The sequence below is a fragment of the Panthera uncia genome, unplaced genomic scaffold (genome assembly GCF_023721935.1).
Source record: "Panthera uncia isolate 11264 unplaced genomic scaffold, Puncia_PCG_1.0 HiC_scaffold_197, whole genome shotgun sequence".
In the NCBI taxonomy this organism is placed as follows: Eukaryota; Metazoa; Chordata; class Mammalia; order Carnivora; family Felidae; genus Panthera; species Panthera uncia.
In genome coordinates this window covers 3,189-21,911 of record NW_026058657.1, presented here as the reverse complement: position 1 = coordinate 21,911, position 18,723 = coordinate 3,189, and the positions used below count along the sequence as shown (strand labels likewise).

Sequence of the window (18,723 nt, the reverse complement as noted above, 5' to 3'; positions counted from 1 at the left end):
GACGGGGCCGGGTGGGGGTTTGGGGACTGGATGGTGGAGCCAGAAGGAGGAAGCAGGAGGGGCAGGGCGGAGAGAGGTTTCCCAGACCGCCGAGGGAGAGGGACTGGAAGGGGACAGAGGGTGCGGGGACCGGGCGGAGGGAGGGGGTGGGGGCTTCCGGCTAGAGGCCGAAGAGAGGGACGCGGGCGGGGCCCTAGGGCGGGATCGGGGTGGGGCAGGACCAGCGTGCGCCCGAGGCGCTAGCTGCTTGCGCCTTTGAAGTCTCCAGGCCCCAGAGGGCCGGGGTTGCGGGACTGGGCCATGCCGCCCTGGGCGGCCCAGAGATGGGAGCAGCAAGAGGCTCCTCCTCTTTCCTCCCCGACGCTGGGGCAGTGGCGACGACTTGGTCCTCTTCTCCCAGGAGCCTCCTGGCAGGGCTGGGCCTGGACCTCTAGTCAGGTCCGGAGAGTCCGGTAACGCGAAGACTTGGGGCTGGGAGGCTGGACTTCGGGGGAGGGAGTCTTCCCCTATTTTTCAGGGATCCTCAAATGCAGTGTTCTCCTGCCTTCATTGGACATTGCTCAGAGCTGTTCTCTCTGGTTCCTATACCTGAGGGTCACCCTCCACCCACCCCCACCCCCATCCAGCGGTGATCTTGCAACCTCGACAGCCTTGCTGGGTGGGAGTGGAGTGTTAGTTATACCGCGGGCCGTCATTTTATACTTGGGAGAAAGAGGCCCAGAGAGAGAAAGTGACTGGTTACATCCCAGCCTCCAGCTCCCCTCCTACCCTCCACCCTTTCCGTCTCAGCTCTCATAGCCAACCCTGCCCAAGCATGCTTGTGCAGGAAGAATTAAGTATGTGTGAGATCAATGGTGACCTCCTTTGGCTCTAGCTGCTATAGCAGCAGCTGCACCAGTTGACCAAGCTCCCCTTTCACTGCCTTTTGCTGGTCCTCAGGCCCCCCAGCCACTTACAGCCCTGCATGGAAAAAGGTAGCTTGGGGCCCAAGGGGGAGGAAGATGGGGGCATACATTTTCTTTATGCCTGGGCCTGGGTTCCTTTATCTAAAAGGATGAGGAAAATCCAGGCTATGGATTTGAGAAAGTCAATGTATATGGCAACCACATGGTTTTATTCCCTCAGTATGGTTTATTCCTTCTCCAGAGCTGGGCACCTCATGCCTGAGGACTCAGAAGATCCTGTATCTGAAAACTCAGATTCCACCTGCAGGAGCCCAGAGACCCTGAGGAATTTGTGTTGTTGCACAGCTCATGGTTCGGTTGGGGTAAGGTCAGTTTTCATATCCAGTGAGCTCTGTCACTTTTGGGAGTGAGCCACTGATAACCACTTTGGCATCGGTTTTCCCATCCAGCGAGCCATGCTGGCCCTCTGGTTGTTGCTCCCGCACCACATGCATTCATTCAACATAAATATTTTCTTTGCCTTGATCATCAGTCCTTACACTAATATCTGGAAGATAATGGCAAGACCCAGAGTTCCTGTCCTCCATCAGGAGAGAAAGGTGTGTAAACAGATGAGAAAACCGTATGTTAAATGTGAGGGTAAATGCACATAGGAAGGGCACCAAAACCAGGACAAAGGGTCAACACAGGCATTCTAGACAGAGGGGAGAGTATAAGCAATGGCAAAGAAGCATGAAACAGTATAGTGTGTGTTGGGGGGTGGGGTGGGGAGCGGCTAAGCTGGAGAAGAGCTCAGTGTCTGAGAAAGGGCCTTGAAGGCTGTATTGAGGGGACTATATTTTAACCTCAGGGTAATGGGAAATCATTGAAAGTTTTTGGCTGTGGAAGGGATGGAGTCTGTTTTGCATGTACACCATTTAATCAACAAAACTTATTGGGGGCCTTTTAAGTAGGGTGCTTTCCAATACTTCATCCTGGCATTTATTCACTCAAAAGAATTTAGGGAGCCTCTGTCATCTGCTCACTGTACTAAACTCTTCACACATATCTCCTTTAATCTTCACACAAGTGGATAATGACCCGAGAGATAGATACAATTGTTATATTCATTTAACAGATCTTGAATCCAAGGCTTAGACCTGTTTAAGGTCACTTGACTGGTGAGTGGTGGTTTCAAGGATTCAAACCTCCCTTGACTCCAGAGTATGTGCTGTCTACTAAATGTTTTGGCAGCATTGTATGACCAGGCCTCACAAGATCCAGGCCCTGCCTTGGAGAGATGAAGAGCCAGTAGGAGGGTAGACAAGTCCTTAGAAGCGCTCTGATGAAAGAACACACAGTGTATGGTGAAAGCTGCTTCCCAGAGGAAGGGCTGGAGTGATTGAGTTGTATTCCACTAGGGTGGACATCTTACAAAAGCAGTAACTTTTGTAGAACATCGTGACTTGTTAGGGGAACTGTAAGCAGATTTGTGCAGTCATGTGTGTGTGGTGGTGGCGGGGGTGGTGGGAGATTTCAGAAAAGTACCATCGGGGAGGCATCAGGAGCTAGAGCATTAAGGACCTTAAGTGCTGACCTAAGGTATTTGAAATTCTTCCTGCAAGTTGCAGGGGGCCACTGAAGCAGGGTGGACACGATTTTCATTTTAAAACCTCATTTTTGGGGTGCCTTAGTTGAGCAGCAGACTCCTGATTTCAGCTCAGGTCATGATCCCAGGGTTGTGGGATGGAGTCCTGTGTCCACCGGTTCTGTGCTGTGAAGGCTGCTTAAGATTCTATCTCCCTATGCCCCTCTCCTTGCTCATGCACACTCTTTCTGAAATAAAAAAAAACCAAACCAAACAAAGACAAAACTCATTTTCATGGCTGCTATGTGAAGAATGGTGACAGAGCACGAGAGATGGGGAGGCCCACTGCGTAGCAAACTGTTACAGAAAATCCAGGTTCAAGGTGATGGAGCCTGAACCAGGCCAGTGTTTATGAGGATGGTAGGGACAGATAGAGATTCAGGAGACAGTAAGGTGGGGGTGAGGAAGGGGGTGGAATTGGGGGAAAGTGGTTAAAAGATACAAACTTCCAGTTATAAGGTAAATGAGTGCTAGACTATAATGTATAACATGATGACTATAGTTGATACCTTTGTATGATATATAGGGAAGATGTTAAGAGAGTAGATCCTAAGAGTTCTTATCACAAGGAGAAATTTGTTTTCTTTTGTTTTTATTGGATCTATGAGATGATGGATGTTAACTAAGCCTATTGTAGTACTAATTTCACAATATATGGATATTTCAGCTGAGACCTGAAAGATGAAGACAGAGACAGCCACAAAAAGAGGTGAGGGGGAATGTATTTTTTTCTTCCTTCAAACAAATATTTTTAATTTTTTAAAGTAAACTCTACCCCCATCTCGGGGCTCAAACTCACGACCCCAACATCAAGAGATGTGTCCTCTACCAACTGAGCCAACCAGGCACCCTGGAGGAAGGTATTTCATGCAGAGAAAAAAAAAAAAAGCGCAAAGACTCAGGAATAGGAATGGGTTTTGGGTGTACAAGGAGCACCAAGGAGGCTATTGTGACAGAGGCATATTGAGTAAGGGAGAAAATGGTAGACTTGAGGTCACAGTGGAAGGAAGGGAGGGAGTTGGCTGTGGTAAAGACTATGGATTTTATTCTAAGAGGAATTGCCTAGAAAGGCACGGAGGGTTTTCCCATGGAGGGAAAAGCAACCTGTGTTTATATGTTTGAAAAGATCCCATCTGCTGCTGTTTGGAGAAAGGACTGGATTGTAGGGGGACAGAGTGGAAGCCCAGAATCCAGTGTCATTAGGAGACTACTACTGAGATCCAGGGAGAGACGATAGGCTGCTAGCTCTAGGGTGTGGGGTGGAGACGGAGAGAATAGATCCAAATTACGTTTTGTAGGCAGACAGAACAGGTTTTGATGGTGGGTTAGATGTGGTAAGTAAAGAAGGAATCAAGGGTATGGTGGTGCATTTACTGAAATGAAGACAGGAGAAAAACAGGTGTATATGGTGTTGGCGGAGATTAAAAGCTCTGTTTTGGAGAAAGTAAGTTTGACATGCCTGCTAGGCATCTGTGTGGTGATATCAGAAGAACAAATGGAGACAGCCTGGAGTTCAGGGGAGAAAGGCAGGCTAGAGATACAATGTTGGGAATCAGCATATAGCTGATAATCAAGCCATGGGATTAGAAAAGATGGAAAAGAAAAAAAAAGATAAAGTCCTCCCCACTTTGAGAGGTGTGGTTGAGGAAAAGGGAGTTAGCAAAGGAGGAGCCGATAAGTATGAAGTAACGAGTATGAAGTAGAAGTATGAAGAAACGAGGGGAGTGTGTTGTGGAAAAAGAGGATTTCAAGGAAGGAGGGTTACCTGTATCAGAGGCTCAATAAATGAGTGTCAGCTGCCCCGTGATGAAGCAATGCCAAGTGAAATAGTGCTCTGGAAGCTGGAAGACCATTTCAGCATCTCTACAAATTGTCCCTGTAAGCTTAGAGTTGTTAAGGAGAAAGAGAGAAAGGACCATAAAGCTTCTTTTAAGTATCAAATGAGATTATGGCCGAAAACGCATTCTGTAAGCCGCCCAGTCCTGTGATAACGTCACTGTTGGGTTTTTATTAATGAGCTGGCGATTAGAATTAAGACCACCGGTGAGGGAGAGCGCATAAGACGTACAGAAAGAGTTGTCAAGAAGTAAATTTCATAATGAAGAAAACTCCTGAGAGCTTGCGTCAAAACCAGGCTTGGGGTTAGGGGAGAGATACGGGAGCAATGCTGCGCTTCATTTAGAATTTAACCCTGCGGCGATAGCAGTAAGAAAAACAGGGCGGATAGAAAACTCGAAGCTGAGAAGGAGGAAGTCCGGCCCCAAACGTGAGATATCTCTGGCTCCGCCTCCCTCCTCCACGGGCCAATCAGGATCCAACTGACAGGGCGGAGCCTGAGGTCAGTTAATAACGACTAAGCCCCGTTCAGTTATTCATTTTATTCCTTTCCCTCCAAGGGTTCACTGTTGCTGCTCCTACAAAACTTTGGGAGGGCATACCACTTTGGAAAAAGCTCTGGCAGTTTCATATAAAAGTAAATGTGTACCTGTTCGATGACTCAGCAGTTTCTCACCAAGGTATTTATTTTTGTTTATTTTTAATGTTTGTTTATTTTTTAGAGACAGAGTGTGAGCAGGGAAGGGGCAGAGAGAGAGGGAAACCAAGAATCTGAAGCAGGCTGTCAGCACAGATCCCGACGCGGGACTGGAACTCACCTGGAGATCATGAGCTGAGCCAAAGTCTGAAGCTTAACCAACTGAGCCATTCAGGTGCCCCTCACTGAGGTATTTATTTTTAAAAATTAAAGCATAAACCCACAGAAAGCCCAGATATCCATCAACAGTAAAATGGAAAACTAGTACAGTATATCCATACGGATGGAATACTACTTAGCAATAAAAAGGAACCAACTACTGATATAGCAACATGGATGAATCTCCAAATAATTATGCAGAGTGAAAGAAACCTGTACACAAAGAATACATATTGTATAATTCCATTTATAAGAAGTTTTAGAACAAACCAAATTTATGGTGAAAACCAAGTTAGAGCAGAGTTGCCTGAGGATTGAGGGTGGGAATTGAGTGGTGCAAAGTGACCTGAGGAAACTTTCTAGGTGATGATAATGTTCTTAGAACTGTGCAATGAAGAAACTGTCCCATAGCTTCTAGCCACATGCAACTACTGAGCATTTGAAGTGTGGCCAGTACGACTCAAAAACTGAATTTTAGGGCACCTGGATGACTCAGTCAATTGAGCATTGAACTTTGGCTCAGGTCATGATCCCACGGTTCTTAGGTTCAAGCCCCACCTCAGGCTATGGGCTGACAGCGTGAAGCATGTCTCCCTCTCTCTATCTCTGCCCCTCCTCCGCTCGTTCGCACGGGCGCACTCTCTCTCTCAAAAAAATAAAAAATAAAACCTTTAGAAAAACAAAACTGAAGCTTAAATTTCATTTAATTTTAATTCATTTGAATTTAAAATTAGCCACATGTGGCTGGTAACTACCATATACAGCATGGTTTATATCCTGATAAGGACTTGGCTGCACAGATATATATGTTTGTCAAAACTCTTCTCATGATAAGCGTAAGAGTTGTGCATTTCATCATTTGTGAAGTTTACATTAAAAAGATAAGCATCAGGGCACCTGGGTCACTCTGTCCAGCTTCAGCTCAGGTCATGATCTCACAGCTCCCGAGTTCGAGCTCCACGTTGGACTCTGTGCTGACAGCTCAGAGCCTGGAGCCTCCTTCCGATTTTGTGTCTCCCTCTCTCGCTCATGCTGTGTCTCTCTCTGCCTCTCAAAAATGAATAAACATTTAAAAAAAATTTTTTTTAAGACAAGCATTAGGGGGTGCCTAGGTGGCTCAGTCGGTTAAGCATTGCACTTTGGCTCAGGTCTTGACCTCAAGGTTCCTGAATTGGAGCCCCACATCAGGCTCTCTGTTGTCAACACAGAGCCTGCTTCAGATCCTCTGTCTCCCTGTTTCTCTGCCCCTGCCCCCCTCAAAAATAAACTTAAAAGTGGGGGAGGGGACTTGATAAAAAGGTAAGCTTTAGGGCAACTGGCTGGATCAGTCAGTAGAGCATACTTGGCTCTTGATCATGGGGTCATGAGTTCAGTCCCCACATTGGGTGTGGCGCCTACTTAAGAAAAAAAAAAAGCATAAACCCTAGTTAATGCTATGCATGTTAAAGTGTTTAGACATGAAATGTACTGTTGTCTGCAACTTCAAAATGCATAATAGATGGATTCATGAATGTTGAGATGGACAGATGATCAGGCATGATAAAACATTAATTGTAGCATCTTGGTGGTGGGTTTATGGGTGTTCACTGTACAATTCTTTGAACCTTTCTGTTTATGTTGGAATATGTTCAGAATAAAATGCTGGAGTTCTCAAGGGCTGAGAGGAGAAAGTGGGGAGTTATTTTCTCATGGGTACAAACTTTGTTTGGGATGATGAAAATTTTCTAGAACTAGTGGTGATGGTTATGCAGTGCTTGAAAGTACTTAATGGCAATGAGTTGTACACTTAAAAATGGTTAAGGGGCACCTGGGTGGCTCAGTCGGTTAAGCATCCAACTTCGGCTCTGGTCATGATCTCATTCATGAGTTCAAGCCCGCATCGGGCTCTTTGCTGACAGCTCGGAGCCTGGAGCCTGCTTCGGATTCTGTGTCTCCCTCTCTCTCTCTGCCCCTCCCCTGCTTGTGCTCGCTCTCTCTCTCTCTCTCTCTCTCTCTCAAAAATAAACATTAAAAAAAATTTTTTTTTAATGGTTAAGATGCTGGGGCACCTGGGTGGTCGATCAGTTAAACATCAACTTCGGCTCAGGTCATGGTCTCGCGGTTCCTGAGTTTGAGCCCCGTGTCGGGCTCTGTGCTGCCATCTCAGAGCCTGGAGTCTGCTTCAGATTCTGTGTCTCCCTCTCTCTCTGCTCCTTCCCCGTTCGTGCTCTGTGCCTCTCTGTCTCTCAAAAATAAATAAACATTAAAAAATGGTTAAGATGGTAAAATTTTGATGTTATTTACATTGTACAATTTTTTTTTTTAAGTTTGAAAGCCAAAAGGAAAAAAAAAAACACTGGGGGAAAATCCATGTGGAAGTGTCTGTGCCTTCTCTAGAGGCAGTCAAGGGTACTGCACAGAAAGAAAGGGGAAGGAAGCAGGCTGTTTGTCGGTGTGCTGGGCCCATTTTGAGCAAAGGGTAGCGGGAAGAAAGAACAGAGGCTTTAGAAACAGACCTGGGTTCATAATCCTAGCTCTTTTCATGTTGTAGTTGTGTGACTGTACTTGTTTCTTAGTGCTGTTGCTGCTGTAACAAATTACCACAAATTTAGTGACTTAAAGCGACACAAATCTGTTATCTTGCAGTTCTAGAGGTCTGACGTGTGTCTCACTGGGCTAAAATCAGGACCTGTGTTCATTCTGTAGATTCTAGGGAGGAAGAACCTACTTTGTTGCCATTTCCAGCTTCTAGAAGCCTCCTGTATTCTATGTCTTGACTCATGACCCTTTTCTCTGTCAAAGCCAGCAGTAACCTCTTCAAATCTTTCTGTTTCTCACACACACCTCTGCTTCTTTATCTCATCTCCTGTTCTCTCTTGCTTTCCTGATTGCTTTATAAGAATGCTTGTGATTCCATGGCCCACCCAAAAATCCAGGATAATCTTTCCATTTCAGGATCCTTAATTTATCACATCTGCAAAATCTCTTTTGCCATGTAAGTAAGGTAACATATTCATAAATTCTGGGGATTAGGATGGGGGCATCTTAGGGAGACCATTCTTCTGCCTACCACAGTGATGTTGAAATTTTTCCCATGCCACTGGGGACTGATATGTCAAGATAGAACTGAAGAGGAAAAATATTTCTCCTGATTTTTTTTCTAACAGTTTTATTGAGATATAATTCATATGCCAAAAAATTTGCCCATTTAAAGCATCAGTTCAATGGTTTTTAGTATAGCCACAGAGTTCTACCATCAATGAAAATTTTCATCTTTGACCATTTTTATATATGAGGAAACAAAGTAAACTTGCTTAGAGTAACATCTAACTGGCAGGGCTGGGTCATGGCAGCAGCTGTCAGGAGCTGAGCTTCCAGTCCAGGCCTGGATTCCCTTCATGAAATTAGACGAGTCACCTGGGAGCAGTGTGGCATAATAGTTAAACAGCAGGTGCTCACGCTGGGTTAGACTTGGGTTCAAGGCTTTGCTTTGCTGTCTACAAGCTATGTGATCTTTGGTAAAATCTCTTGGAGCCTTGGTTTCCTCATTTGAAAAATGAGGACAAGCCAATAAAGGAGGGGGCTGACTCACCTGTAAGATCCCTTCCAGCTATGTAATTACAAGCGTCAATGAGGGGGTTGAAAAGATAATTAAAAATACATTCTCTGAGCAGCCAGTGCATTTGACAAAAGGGATACGAACTCCCTGAAGACATAGGCTCACATGCTTCCTTTGTACTCCCTGAGCACCTAACACAGGTCTAGGAATTCCTGAACGATGGGCCTCAGCCTGCTTGGAGACAAATGCATAAAATGACCCTTACAGAGGCAGAGAAGGAGGAAAAGAGGGGTAGGGGGCGGGGGCAGAGGAAGCGACAGGCCCAGGAATCGGCAAGCGCCAGGTGAAGGTAAACACGGGTGGGAGGGATCAGGGGCAGCTCATCCCCCAAGGCCAAGTTCAGCCGCTGTGTGGGGGCTAAAGCAGAGAAAAAGTGTGTTGGAGGCACCGTTCTGAAAACAAATCTTCAAGCCGCGTTGTGTGACGCGACATCACGCATCGCCCTGCTGCAGCCCTCCGCCCCTTTCCACTTCCACTGGTCCACCGGCTTTGGTATGCTCGCCCACCACTATAAGCCTCCTTCCTCCAGCTTGCGATTGGTACAGCCCAAGCTCTGGGAGTTGGAACCCAATGAAAGACACGCCCGTTGTCACGCCCCTGTCTCTGATTGGCTGGAGAGTTTAAAGATCCGGCCGGTGATAGGATGATTCTCTACTCCTAGATTTGAAAGTTCTTAGTGCCCAAGTTTAGTTAACTGGCCGGCTCTGTTCAGCGCGTTCTCCGAGTGCCGGTGCAAGTGAGTGTCCACGCGATCCCGGAGGTGGGAGACAAAGTTATGCTTTTTTCAAAAGGTCTCTGCCGGGAGGGTGCAGACGAGTGGGTCAGACGGAAGAAACAGGGATTCCTGGGCCCCAGGATCCCTCGCGATTTTCGCTGGCAAATATTCTCCACCCTATGCCCACCTTAGAGATTGGGAAGAAGAGTCAGAGCTGCGGAATCACACTAACCCTGACTCCTACCAGTCGTTGTAGCCCCTCAGTCTGTTTCCATTTTCTGTACACGGGAAAGAGATTGACCTGGCTGCATATAAACTAGTGAACGTATCTGGAGGAAAGAAGGTGCTTATTACAAGTCAGCCCCCTGCTCATCCCTCATCCCTCCTCATTCCCTTCTTCTTTGGGAGAGGACTAAGGATTCCTTTGTCCTCCCTGGGCCTTTTGGAAACAGGTTTCTCTTTTGTTACGGAGCCTGCTTGTCAGACAGCCGAGGCTCTCCAATCCTGGGTGCATTTGATGCTGCCCATCCACCATTCTGGAAATTACTGCGTAGGAGAGTAATGTCTCTGTGAATTCTGGTTGGCCCAGGTCTCTCACCGTCTCCATGACCTCTTTGTGTTACCAGTGACAGCCTCCGTGACCTTATTTGGCTTTGACCGGGCTCCCGTCAAAGTCTCTATACCACCTATTATGCCCCTGAGTCCTCGTGACCCCTGTGCTTCCGGCCTCTTGTAGACCTCCGGAGGCGGTGGAGATGCTGTCGGGCACCCAGGCAGCGCCAGTGGAATTCGAGGACGCAGAGCTGCGGTGTCGCGTGGCTGTGGAGGAGCTGAGCCCCAGCGGGCAGCCGCGAAAGCGCCAGGCCCTACGCACCGCGGAGCTGAGCCTGGGACGAAATGAGCGCCGCGAGTTGCTGCTGCGGCTGCAAGCGCCTGGGCCCGCGGGGCGGCCGCGCTGCTTCCCTCTGAGGGCGGTGCGCCTCTTCACGCGCTTCGCAGCGGCCGGGCGCAGCACACTACGGCTCCCAGTTGACGGCGCTCCCCGCGCGGGCGCTGTGCAGCTGCTGCTCTCCGACTGCCCCCCCGACCGCCTGCGACGCTTCCTGCGCACGCTGCGTCTCAAGCTGGCCGCAGCCCCGGGCCCCGGACCGGCCTCCGCCCGCGCACAGCTGCTTGGCCCGCGGCCCCGAGACTTCGTCACCATCAGCCCAGTGCAGCCGGAGGAGTTGCGGCGCGCGGCGCCCACCGGCGTCCCGCACGCCACGCCCGTGAAGCGGCCGAGGGAACTCCGGGCGAGATCTGATCCCAGCAACGTGAGGACCGGAAAGCGGGGACGCCTTAGGGAGTGGGTGTGCCACTGAGATGGAAGAGACCCAGGAGGTCCAAGTTTGGGGTTGGGGGGAGGATGGTGGCAGTATTCGAGGAGGTTGCTGGTTATCTCAGAGGAGATGCCCATCAGATGTAGGAGGATGACAGAGAGATGAGGGTTGTGCGTATTTCCCATAGTGCAATTCCTGAGTAAGCTAGAATGGGAAAAGAGGCCCAGGTCACGTTAAAAGGGAAAGAGAAGGAGGCCTAGAAAGAAAGGTGACTTTAGAAGAAAAAGTAGGAAGCTATTCAGCCTGGAGAAGGAAAGAAGCTTTTGAAAAAAAGAACTGGTCAGCAGTGTCTGGGCAGCCAACTGGTCTGATCATATTGGGGGGGCGATGTGCAAAGCCTGGTGGGTTTGTGAACTGGGGCAGATGGATGGTAGACTACAGGGGTTCAAGACTAAGCTGGTGAAAGGATGGAGATGGAACAAGAAAGGGGCCCTGTCCAGGCAGGGTTTTGCTGGGGTATTTTGTTTTGTTTACTTTTTTTTTTTTTTTTTTTTTTTTTTTAAGGAGGCCTCACATCCATTGTGGGGCTTGAACTCAGGACTCTGAGGTCAAGAGTCACATGCTCCACCAACTGAGCCAGCCAGGCACCCCATTGCTGGGGTATTTTGAAGTGAGAGAGACAGGTTTGTGACAGAAAGAGAAGTGAGAAGGAAGGACCTGTGAGAGAACCAGGAGATTTAGGGAAACCAGGGGAGGGAGCTGAGGAAGGTCTGGACCTCCCTTAGACCTACTTAATGCAGTAATCAGGGCACCAGGGATCAGTGGAGGGGCTTCAAGGAGTGAAGCCAGCAGAGACCTAGCATTGTGCGCAAGCTAAGAAGGGAGGGGCAATGCCTAAGGGGTGGTAGGAAGCTCTGAGTCCTGTCCCCCTATAGGAAGCCCCAAAGTGGCCCTTGCCTGTGAAGAGGCTGAGCTTGCCCCCGAGCAAACCACAGCTTTCTGAAGAACAGGCTGCTGTGCTGAGGGTTGTCCTGAAAGGCCAGAGCATCTTCTTCACTGGGAGTGCAGGTAGTGGAGGGCAGAATAGGGGGGCTGGGGGAACGGAGGTGGGATACAGTGGAGGAGCAGGTGACCCTGACTTTACCCTCTGCCCAGGGACAGGGAAGTCTTATCTGCTGAAGCGTATCCTGGGCTTGCTGCCTCCCACAGGTACTGTGGCTACTGCCAGCACTGGGGTGGCAGCCTGCCACATCGGGGGTACCACTCTCCATGCCTTTGCAGGTAAGTAGGAACCTCTAGGGCTTGAGCTGGAAGCAAGCCAGGCCTCTGAGAAGGGAGGGAGAGGGGGTCAGGGTTGGGCCAGGGCCACGGTCTCAGGCTAAATACTCTCTCTTACATCACTCACAGGCATTGGCTCAGGCCAGGCTCCTCTGGCCCAATGTGTAGCCCTGGCTCAGCGGCCAGCTGTGCGGCAGGGCTGGCTGAACTGCCAGCGGCTAGTCATTGATGAGATCTCCATGGTGGAGGCCGACCTGTTTGACAAGCTGGAAGCCATGGCCAGGTCAGTATATGCAGTAAGGGCTGTGTTCTGGTGGTTTTCCATATGGAACCTGTCCATCCCAGCTCCTAAAGTACCCCATGCTCCTCTCCAGAGCTATCCGGCAGCAGAACAAACCATTTGGAGGGATCCAGCTCATCATCTGTGGGGACTTCCTGCAGCTGCCACCTGTAACCAAGGGCTCCCAGCCCCCAAAGTTCTGCTTTCAGGTATCACTCACCCTCTAGCCCTGTCCTCCATAGATGTCTGCTCTTCTCCCTGATACCCCTACTCTCCCCGCACCAGGCCAAGAGCTGGAGAAGATGTGTCCCAGTGACCCTGGAGCTGACCAAGGTGTGGAGGCAGGCAGACCAGACCTTCATCTCTCTGCTGCAGGCTGTCAGGCTGGGAAGGTGGGCCCTGGTGAACAGAGAAGGGGCCATGGATAAGGATCCAAGTGTGGGTCACAGGGGAGCACAGGGATCCAGAGAAGGGGGAAAAAATGCTTCATGGCCCCATAGAAGATGGTCACTATGTGAGCACTGGGACCCTGCCTCCTCCAAGGTTGGGTCCCCATCACCCAGCACAGGCCCTGGCACAGAGTAGGTGTCAGGGAAGTGTGGGCACATGGACACACAAGAGGAAATCAGAGATGTTAACACTCCTATTTCACAGATGCCGAAACAGGGGTTCAAAGAGGTGAAGTACCTTGCCCAGAGTCACAGCCAGTAAGTGCCTGGGCTGGGATTTGAACCTGGCCTGATTCTAAAGCCCAAGTTCCTTCCACTCTCAGAGCCTATGGGGTCACTTGATGAGGGAAGGAGGTTGCAGACATGGTCCCACCCCAGCTAGGACAAAAGGCTGAAATGCCAGGACTAGTCTAATGTGAGAGTGGACAGGAGGATAGGAAGGTGGAAGACATGGCCCAGAGCTGGGCTTTGAAAACCAGACTGAAATGGGATGGGGAGCAAGTGGTTGTGGTGAGGGGCTTTCTATGCTTAGGGACCCCTGTCAGACAGAGGAGGCAGGTAGGAAGATGCATAGCATACACCAGCATGTGTGGGGAACAAGAGGAAGGCTGAGTGGCAGAGCAGTGAGAGATGGTCCCGTTTTTCCCCCTTCTTCCACCTGATTTGCTGTTGTTCCCAGGCTTTCTCGTGTGGAGGAAAGCTTGAGATAGAAACACAGGCTAGGGGCACCTGGCCGGGTCAGTCGGAGAAGCATGTGATTCTTAATCTTGAGGTCCCCAGTTCAAGCCCCACATTGGGTGTACAGATTTATTAAATAAACTTTAAACACACACACACACACACATATATATATATATATATATATATATATATATACACACACACACACACACATACACAGTAGATTTTTGCCCCCAAAGCAGCAAGCAAGAGGCTAGAAGATAGTAGCCTGGAGACTGATTTGATTATAGGCTACCAGTATGACAGGTTATCGACATCAGCACCTTGTCTAGGTCCTTTAAACTTCTGGCCTATGCCCACTCATCATATCCAACTTCCTCTGGAGCACCGGAATGGGAGGGTGGCTAGCTCCTACCTGGAGATATTTACAGGGAAGGGAGCCTGCCCATGATCATTCTCCATGTCTGGGGTCTGAGTGGGGAAGGGCAACTTGGTCAGCCTGGGGGCCAGCACATTTTGCCCTGGTGACCCTTTCTAATCCCTAAGCCTGACCCGTGGCCTATTGCTTGGGCCATATCAGCTCTGTGCCCTGCTTTCCCTGGTGTTCAGGGAGGTGCTCTGCCCTGACAGCCTAGCCTCTACAGGTGCTCAGATGAAGTGACCCACCAGCTCCAGGCCACAGCCTCCCATAAGGTGGGGCGAGATGGGATTGTGGCCACGAGGCTTTGCACTCACCAGGATGACGTGGCCCTCACCAATGAGAGGCGACTGCAGGAACTGCCAGGTGAGCAGAGAGCCAGGGCTGGGCAAGACCATCTGGGAGAAGCCATCAGGCACATGTGGGCCCTCCTCCCCCAACAGCTTGGATATTTAGGCCCCTAACTTCTCTGGCCATAAAGGCCTTTATATTTGTAGATGTAACTGTGACTTGGAGAGGCAGGACTTTGAATGGGTCAAGGTCACCGAACTAGTAAATGTTGGAAGTAAGACTTGAACCCAGGCTCCTGATTCAAAAGCCCTGGCTTGCCTGAACTGTCCCCACTACCTCCTTCCATACCCTGGTCTAATATATGTTTTTGGAAACTGAACCACAAGTCAGTGACTTGTAATCTGTTTGCCCAACTCTTTTTTCCTAGGTGAGGTACACAGCTTTAAGGCCATGGACAGTGACCCCGAGCAAGCCCGAACCTTGGATGCCCATTGTCCTGTTAGCCAGATCCTTCAACTAAAGCTGGGGGCCCAGGTGAGTTGGGAAGCAGGGCCAAGACCCTGAAAGCCTGGGCCTCTCCTGTCCTTGAAGCTCTCCCCAGGCTGCTTCACAGCCAGAAAGCCTAGCTGTGACCCCAGTGAACTCCCTCCCTCCCGCTTCTACCCATCTTCCCGTCTTCAGCCTCCCACTGCCCTCCTCTTGCTAGGCCTGGGGGCACCAGCAGCAATGCTTTGGACAAGTCCCTTTCTCTTGCTGAAGCTCAGTTTCCACATCTGTGTAGTGTGAAAGAGCCCTGCTTCTTCCCATGGTGTTGGGGTGGGCCAAATGGGAGACTTGCCTTGGATTCCGAAGGGCACTTAAGGGCTGGAGAGGGGTGGCAGGACCTGGGGCTGTCCCTAATGATTGCGGCCCATACACATATTGCAAAACAGACATGATCATTTTCAGAGCCATGTGAGGTCTGTTACGTTATTACTGTTTCCCTCTTCCTGAGGCAAACAGCAAATGTCATTCCACTTTGACATTAGGTCCAACTGAGACCAGGGAAAATAAAGCAGCTTGCCATAGGGGTCACAGTCAGCAGATGGCAGAGTTAAGGATTAGGTCTTAGTGCCCCTCCATGAGTGCCTCCAGCCTCCTGGGACTGCTACAGCAAGTCTGGAACTGAGGCAGGGCATAGGAATGGGCTGTTCTCCATGGGTCAAGTCCTCTTTCTCTTGCAGGTGATGTTGGTGAAGAACTTAGCGGTGTCCCGAGGCCTGGTGAATGGTGCCCGTGGGGTGGTTGTTGGGTTCGAGACAGAGGGGAGAGGTAGGCAGTGGGGGAGCAGTCCTACAGCTTGGGTTTGCGGCAGGGCCCTGGGGTATGTGAGGAGGAGAAGGCCTGCTCCTCACCTCTGAGCCCTGAAGCAGGGCTGAAAGGTGGGATTTCTCCACACCTCCCTCAGGGCTGCCCCAGGTGCGGTTCCTGTGTGGAGTCACCGAGGTCATCCGTGCTGACCGCTGGACGGTGCAGGCCACTGGCGGCCAACTCCTCAGTCGGCAGCAGCTGCCCCTCCAGCTGGCCTGGGCAATATCTATCCACAAGAGCCAGGTGAGCAGTCAGTGTGGGGGACGGGGACAGGGCAGGGCAGATGGGGGGACTGAATAGACCTAGGGCATGTTGAAGGGGGTTCTTAAAGGCTTTATGGAGGTTGAGTTTGCTCTGGATAGAAAGTTCCAGACCATCGCTTCTTGGCCTTTTGGCTAAGATCAAGTGTAGTCAGAGTTCCACACCAGTGGCAGAATTAACCTTTCTTTAGTGCATTTCCCATCCTGCTTCCTCTCCCTTTCCCAAACACATAATCTCCTATTCTGCCATTTTGTGAGGCACTACCAGATGTTAAATTTAATCCTTACAACTGTGCAAGGTATAGATATGATCATCGTTCCTGTTCTACAGAAGAGAAAACTAAAGCTCAGAGCAGTTAAGTAACTTGCCCAAGGTTACACAGAGAGTGAGAGGCAGAGCCAGGATTCATTTCCATGCTTGTCTGACCCAGGCCTGTGCTCTTTCCTTTCACCACCATCCCTCTACTGAATTTGTGTCTCTTGGACCTCCTCCCACTCAGACACTCAGCTGCTGTCAATCTGTCCCTCTGCCTTGAGAATCTCTAGACTGGGTGAGGAGCTCCAGAGGCAGTAGCTGGACTGGTGTAGGTGGGGTCAGGCTCTTGGGCACAAGAGGTTGAGCTGGCTCCAGCTGTGTCTCCCCATTCCCCCAGGGCATGACCCTGGATTGCGTGGAGATTTCTCTGGGCCGAGTGTTTGCCAGCGGCCAGGCCTATGTGGCCCTTTCCCGGGCCCGCAGCCTGCAGGGCCTGCGTGTGCTGGACTTTGATCCCATGGTGGTTCGCTGTGACCCTCGTGTGCTGAGCTTCTATGCCACTCTGCGGAGGGGCAGAGGCCTCAAGATGGTAAGATGGAATCACCTGATGGTGGGCCATATAGTGTGGGAAGCCTGGGAACTAGGACAGAGGGAAGGCCAAAGGATCCTGGGGTAGGGATGGCAGAGCCTTCTCTGGCTCTGTTGGGAACAGGGGCAAGAAGAAGGAGATGCTGGCCCCTGGGCTGTGGCCTTAGGGGACAGCATGAACCGATGACTGGCTTTCTCTGTCTCTGATCCAGAAGTCTCCAAATGATGATGAGGCAGCCTCAGACCAAGAGAATGAGGACCCAAACCTTTGAGCCTCAAAGAGAAGACACATGATGGTCTCCCCTACTTCTTCCTCCCTAGTGGGCCAGGGCCTCTGAAGATAACTTGGGGAAGATAGTCAACCCTTTCTCCTTCATTAGGGCTCTCAGCCTCCTGGTCTTTCCTGGTCCAGGTTCAAGGGAGACTACTTCTTACCCCTTTTCCAGCTCTGCCTCAGTTTCTCCCTTTGCCCTGGGTAATCTAATTCCAGGGACAGGAGTAACCCTTTCTGTGCCAACTGGGAAAGGGCTTATGGTGGCACCTGGTGTTATAGGACAAAGCTCTCTGCGAGGGCTAGCCCAGGGCCACACGGTTGTGAATGCTGCCCTCTTTGGGCTGCAGAGAGGAGAGGCAGTGAAGACAGGTGCTTCAGGAGCAGGAACAGGCTATAACAGTCCTGAACTGGGGGACTCAGGCCAAATACAGGCCCCACACAGAGAAAGGAACCTGGGGTTATCATCACAGCTAGGCCCAGGATAGCACAAGCCAGGACACAGACTCTCCTGAGCTTAACCTGAGAACACACAATGCAAACCATGTGCCTATTATCTTAAGCTCCCTTTTTGGAGAAGAAATCATATTTAGGGGTACTGAGATGGAGTTCTCAGATCGTATTTATTTAGGACAAATAAACTTGTGAATTGTGTAAGGACTCTGAGTTGAGTCTTCTGCTCTCCTTAAGAAGGCATCCCATGGGGCTCAGTTCGTTAAGCGTCCAACTCTTGATTTCCACTGAGGTCATGATCATGGTCATGAGGTTGATCCCCACATTGGGCTTTGCACTGGGCATAGAGCCTGCTTAAGATTCTATCTCTCCCTCTGCCCATCATGTCTCACTCTCACATGCTCACTCTCTCTCAAAGGCACATCCCTGCCTGAGGCACTGGCTATAAGTGTTGCCATGGCCCTCTCCCCGTGGGTACACACAGAGGTGTTTGTTTACATCACAATGGCTGAGCTCACGGTACCCTTATATGAGCTTTTATTAGGATCACCAGTTATTTGGAAAGCTGAGTTACCCAAGATTGAGACTCACAACGAAATGACAAGGTGAATCACCGTTGCCCAGTAGTCAGACAAAGGCACACAAGAGAATTCACATGGCAGGAAATGGGTCTGTCACAATGACTGAGTGCTGGGGATCTCAGTTGCAACTTTTTTATTTTGTGCCTTGCTGAGGCTCCAGCTTGAATGTTCCAATTGGGAAGGGATCATCAGCAAACTAACTTCAGTTGTTCAAAGAGTCAGGTGGAAATTGCTGAGGGGCCCTTATAGTTTGGCTAAAACTAAGGTTCCCTGCTTATGAGTAAATGTATTTTAAATATGAAGTTGACAACGGTAAGGAGTGAAACCATGCTGGTTGCAGGAAGACATGAATTCTGGGTACCTGAGAGCATTTATCCTTGTCTTCCAAGAGCCAGCAGAGGCCCCAGCACACAGAGCAGGTGCTCAAGGAGTGTCTAGTTAAATGGTGGAGACCATGGGTAGGGCAGCTCTGTGCTATGGTGCTTCGGAGGAGCTATGGATCCTCAGACCTTCCCCATGGGCTTCATGGAAGAGGCAGGGTTACAGCTTGTGGAGAATTAGACTGACAGGGGACAGACCTGGCTTTCCATCTGATTTTGCCACTCGCCAGCTGTGTAACTTTAGGCATGTTACACAGCCTCTCTGGGGGGTTTCTTTATCTGTAAAGTGCAGGTGGTAACTGTGACTTTCATGTAGGGTTGTTAGGAGAAA

The 18,723-nt window shown here is 50.0% G+C and overlaps 1 protein-coding gene and 1 long non-coding RNA gene across 2 annotated transcripts; both read left to right on the top strand.

The window, feature by feature from the left end:
- The first annotated feature begins 256 nt into the window (after window positions 1-256).
- LOC125917535 (uncharacterized) lies at window positions 257-4,864 on the top strand. Its single transcript, XR_007456219.1, has 3 exons — window positions 257-974; window positions 1,147-1,504; window positions 3,200-4,864. It is a non-coding gene; the product is annotated as an uncharacterized LOC125917535 (long non-coding RNA).
- Window positions 4,865-4,911: 47 nt separating this feature from the next.
- On the top strand, window positions 4,912-17,635 carry LOC125917534 (ATP-dependent DNA helicase PIF1). The gene is made up of 13 exons (XM_049623713.1): window positions 4,912-5,048; window positions 10,274-10,850; window positions 11,792-11,924; window positions 12,012-12,137; window positions 12,264-12,417; window positions 12,509-12,623; window positions 12,700-12,806; window positions 14,189-14,328; window positions 14,681-14,787; window positions 15,477-15,564; window positions 15,701-15,846; window positions 16,517-16,708; window positions 16,920-17,635. The coding sequence occupies exons 2-13, from the start codon at window positions 10,293-10,295 to the stop codon at window positions 16,977-16,979; spliced, it is 1,926 nt and encodes a 641-aa protein (XP_049479670.1). The 5' UTR covers window positions 4,912-5,048; window positions 10,274-10,292; the 3' UTR covers window positions 16,980-17,635.
- The last annotated feature ends 1,088 nt before the right edge of the window (window positions 17,636-18,723 follow it).